At 27.4% G+C, this 4,228-nt stretch overlaps 1 protein-coding gene across 1 annotated transcript; it reads left to right on the top strand.

Annotated features, from left to right (window-relative positions):
* The first annotated feature begins 262 nt into the window (after positions 1-262).
* LOC108334957 (probable peroxygenase 5) lies at positions 263-3,897 on the top strand. Its single transcript, XM_052869730.1, has 6 exons — positions 263-662; positions 852-971; positions 1,288-1,373; positions 2,558-2,652; positions 2,756-2,881; positions 3,506-3,897. Exons 1-6 carry the CDS (start codon positions 623-625, stop codon positions 3,651-3,653), a joined length of 615 nt encoding a protein of 204 aa, XP_052725690.1. The 5' UTR covers positions 263-622; the 3' UTR covers positions 3,654-3,897.
* Positions 3,898-4,228: the final 331 nt, after the last annotated feature.

Genomic DNA, 4,228 nt, shown 5'->3' with positions numbered 1-4,228 from the left:
ATAGACCTTATAAAATACTAATACCTTCCTACAAATAATCGAATTCCAAACTCAAAATTCAGTTTCTTTTGCTAAGTTTTCAATTTTTCTCTAAATGTTTAAAATAAACTAACAACTTCAAACTCTATTTTTAAAACATTTTTTTTTAATTCGTCATTTCGGTTGCGAAATTATAAAAAAAATTAAACAAAACTTATTTTACGGACAACTATCTACCCTTTTCCTTATAAAATATCCATTTCATCTTCACTTTAATAAAAGTCTTCAACTTCTGCGTAACCGACTGAGTGAACAGATGAGAATAATCATCTTTCGAATCTTGATATCTCTGCGACACAATGCAAACTAAACGCCATTTCCACATTAACATGTCATAGCAGATTATCACAGCTGTTGCGTTACGAAGAAGAAGAAGCAAAAGATTTCGGAATCAGATCATCAAAGACGTTTAAGATCTCACACGTGTCCAATTCGCAGAGCCTTGATTGCTTCATCATATGCAACCTCTCACCTATATATACATACATCTCATCTCATCTCTTAATTAACCATTATCATACCCATCTTCTTTACTTTTTCATTCCCATAAAAAACTTGTATTTTTCTTCTCAACTTGAGTCACATGGCTTCTTCACCACCCTCACTCAACCAGAAACAAGAGGGTATGCATGTAACAACTCCATGTTTCATTTTTCTTAGTTTGGATCCATCACGGTTTCAGAAAATTTCTGTAAAAAGTTTTGTTTTTTCCGTGAAAATAGTTTCAGAAACTTTCTAATTCTACATTGGGGTTGGTCTATGTCATTAATCTCCACTGAAATGCTTGCTTCAACCGTTGAACATGTTTGCAGAAGAAGCAGGTGTGCTTGGAGAGAAATCCATTTCACTTGAGGAGAACGTTCTGCAGAAGCATGCTGCATTCTTCGACATAAACAAAGATGGTGTCATTTATCCATGGGAAACTTTTCAAGGTTTTCACTTCTTTCCTTTTCCCTTCAATTCTCAATTTTTTTCCTTCTTACAACTGATCATTTTGGAGAAAACAAGGTTAGGGTTTTTAGGGAACAATCTTGTCCAAAACTGGTTTTTTTAGTATCAGTTCTGCAGGAAAAGATCATGATGTAAAAGAAAACAGAAAAACCAGAACTAAACAGTAATGCTGAAATGAAAAATGAGATTAACCCAGATGTAGAAAGGGAAGAAAAATTAGAAACAGTTTTTATCATAGAATTTGTCAAAAGAAAATTGAGTTCATAGATTTTATGGTTGTGTTTTGAGTAAGTGCAGGAATGCGTGAAATTGGGAGTGGGGTTTTATTGTCCTTTGGAGGTGCTATTTTCATCAATGTGTTTCTCAGTCAGCCTACTCGTCCGGTAACTCTCTCTTTCCCTTTTTGAAAACTCTTATGTTTTCTTGAAGTATTTGTCTATTTTAATCTCAGTAAAATCCTTAAATTTACGATTTTTATCATTATCTTTTTTTAAAAAATTAGATTTTACTTTCAAAGTATGATAATGAACTCACAGCAAGATGATATTTCACCAAACACAAGAACAAAAAAAGTTGTATTATTCTACTCTTTTCTTGTATTAAAACTTATTAAAGTCACTATCTTTTTAATGTGAAAGATATTAATGGGTTTTACCTTTTTTTTTCTAGTGACTTTTTTTATCATTTAAAATGAAATTTATTAAAAGGGATTATTTTTAATAAATTTAATCCCTTGAGAGTTAGTAGAAAAGGGTGTATATTAACTATTTTAGCCTAAACAAAGTGACGGAGGGATGAAATTACCAACGTTGCCCTTAAAATATCTTGTCCCTTTATAGAGAAGGTATCTGATCCCTGGGCCATACTTTAAGAAAATTCAAATCTCCAAAATAATTTTGTGGGAAATAAATAATAATTTATTCTTAGGTCATTATTGAGAACTCCTTTCAAAAACCCCTTAAGACAACTCTTTCTTTAGCCATCCGTTTTAATAATTACAATTTCTTTTTTGAAAAATGAATCATTTCAAAAACCCCTTTAAGACAACTCTTTCTTTAGCCATCCGTTTTAATAATTACAATTTTCTTTTTGAAAAATGAATCATTAATGATTACATTAAATTAGAGTAATCACCTGTTGTCTTTTTGTAGTCACACACTTTAATGACCATTTACTTTAATGACCATTTATAGTGTGTATATTTAACAATTTTGTCTTTATTTTACAATAAAGTTATGATAATAAATTAACCATTTTATTGTTATATTTATTTATCACATAAAAATATAGATATAGTATGTGCTTGTATTTCCTTATAATGATAATGTTAATTTTCAATTAAATATAACTAAAAGGCAATACTAATATTTTACTATAAGCAGTTTGAGTAAATAAACATTATTAACTTATCCATTTAATAATAATTTCGTCATCTATATATTTAGGAAAAAAAACACTTAATTGATTCAATAACTTTTTTGATATTTTTAATTCTACTATAATTAAGTAAAATAAATTGGTTAAAAAATGTCTGGTTTCTATCACTTATTAACTTTTCATGATGTAGGGAAAGTTTCCATCTTTACTTTTCCCAATTGAAGTTAAAAATATCCAACGAGGCAAGCATGGTAGTGACAGTGGAGTCTATGATACTCAAGGAAGGTACATTTGTTCAAAATTATATCTTTTGGTAACAATTTTAGTCAATCATAAAACATTGTTAATGATAAATCTCTATTTTTTATGCACTTTATGGTGTTTTTAGGTTTGTTCCTTCAAAATTTGAAGCAATTTTCAGCAAGCATGCACATACAAATCCAAATTATTTGAAATATGATGAATTGAAGGAAATGATTAAGGCAAATAGAGAGCCTAAGGATTTAAAAGGAAGGTAAGTTTCTCATATATGACTTATTATAGTATAAGACAATTATATTTATCATCTCATCACAAATAAATAATATTATTGAATGTAAAAGTTATAAATTGATCATGCATACTTAAAATTATTTTCACATTCAATTCATGGTCTTTTATCTATATCCATATATTAGAAATATAAGGTTAGAAAAATATGCTTATGTTGTTTGATTTCTCTTTTTAAAAGTAATATTTTCGATCAATAATGTGATCATGCATGGTTTTTAGCCATTTTTTGTGTGTTAAAAATATCATTGAACATTTTATAATATAAGTCCTCTATTTAAATAAAATTTTGTTAAAAAAAATTATCATATCATAGCATATTACTCTTGATTTTTTTTATAAATACTTTTAATCAACCTAACTGAATTTAGTAATTTCTAATAATAATTATATACTTTCTCGTATTTATGAGTTTTAGCAATCTTTATTTCTGGGTACGAGGAAAACTCTCTTGTATAAAATTTATTGTAAAAGTTAAGAATTTATATATAGTTTGTGACAAAATGTCTAGCTATTGTATGAAATTAGTGATAGTTTTTCATTGTTTGGCCATAAATTGGAGTAATTGTTGACATATTGCAATGCACAGAATTGGTAGTTTTGTGGAATGGAGCATACTTTACAAACTTGCTAAAGATCAGAGTGGTTTGTTGCAAAAAGATACAATCAGAGGTGTTTATGATGGAAGCCTGTTTGAACAGCTGAAAAAACAACACTCTTCAGGCAAAAAGAAATAATAAAAAAAAAAATCTCAGACAGTTTATTTTTTATGATGGAAGCTTGTTTGAACATTCAAAGTGTATGTTTATTTTTATGTTCATCATTGTTGTATTTGCCAAGTCAAACCTCTTTGTGTCATCATTTGGAATTTACCTAAAAAGTTTGTACAAACTGAAACAAGGAGACATTGTATTATATTACTGTTCTTACATATTTCCATATTTAGATTAAACATTTGTATGATGACGAAGTTGGTACAAATTTGTATGTTTACTTTGTTTATTTTTTATTTTTATATGTTTTAAAATTTTTGGCATACTTTTAATTTTGATTCTAAGATAACCGAGACCACAAAAGTTATATGACTTCGCTTTTTCTATAATCAAAACCAAATCTTTTTTTCTATAATCAAAATCAAATTGTTTTTTTAGATAAAATAATTAGAAAACTAGTAAAAATTTTGAAATTTTTGAATATCTTGAAACCTTGATTACTAAGAATTGAAATAGAAATATATATATATATATATATATATATATATATATATATAGTTTTGGTTTTTATAAATTTACGAAATTTTTAAAATTGTTAT

Source organism: Vigna angularis, chromosome 10 (assembly GCF_016808095.1).
Source record: "Vigna angularis cultivar LongXiaoDou No.4 chromosome 10, ASM1680809v1, whole genome shotgun sequence".
Taxonomy (NCBI): domain Eukaryota; kingdom Viridiplantae; phylum Streptophyta; class Magnoliopsida; order Fabales; family Fabaceae; genus Vigna; species Vigna angularis.
Note: the sequence above shows the minus strand (reverse complement) of the source record. Positions and strands in the feature narration are given on the sequence as shown.

Coding starts and splice junctions, on each gene's coding strand:
- LOC108334957 (XM_052869730.1), top strand. CDS start 623: ATGGCTTCTTCACCACCCTCACTCAACCAGAAACAAGAGG. Junction 663..851: donor ACTCAACCAGAAACAAGAGG/GTATGCATGTAA, acceptor ACATGTTTGCAG/AAGAAGCAGGTGTGCTTGGA. Junction 2,882..3,505: donor CCTAAGGATTTAAAAGGAAG/GTAAGTTTCTCA, acceptor TGCAATGCACAG/AATTGGTAGTTTTGTGGAAT.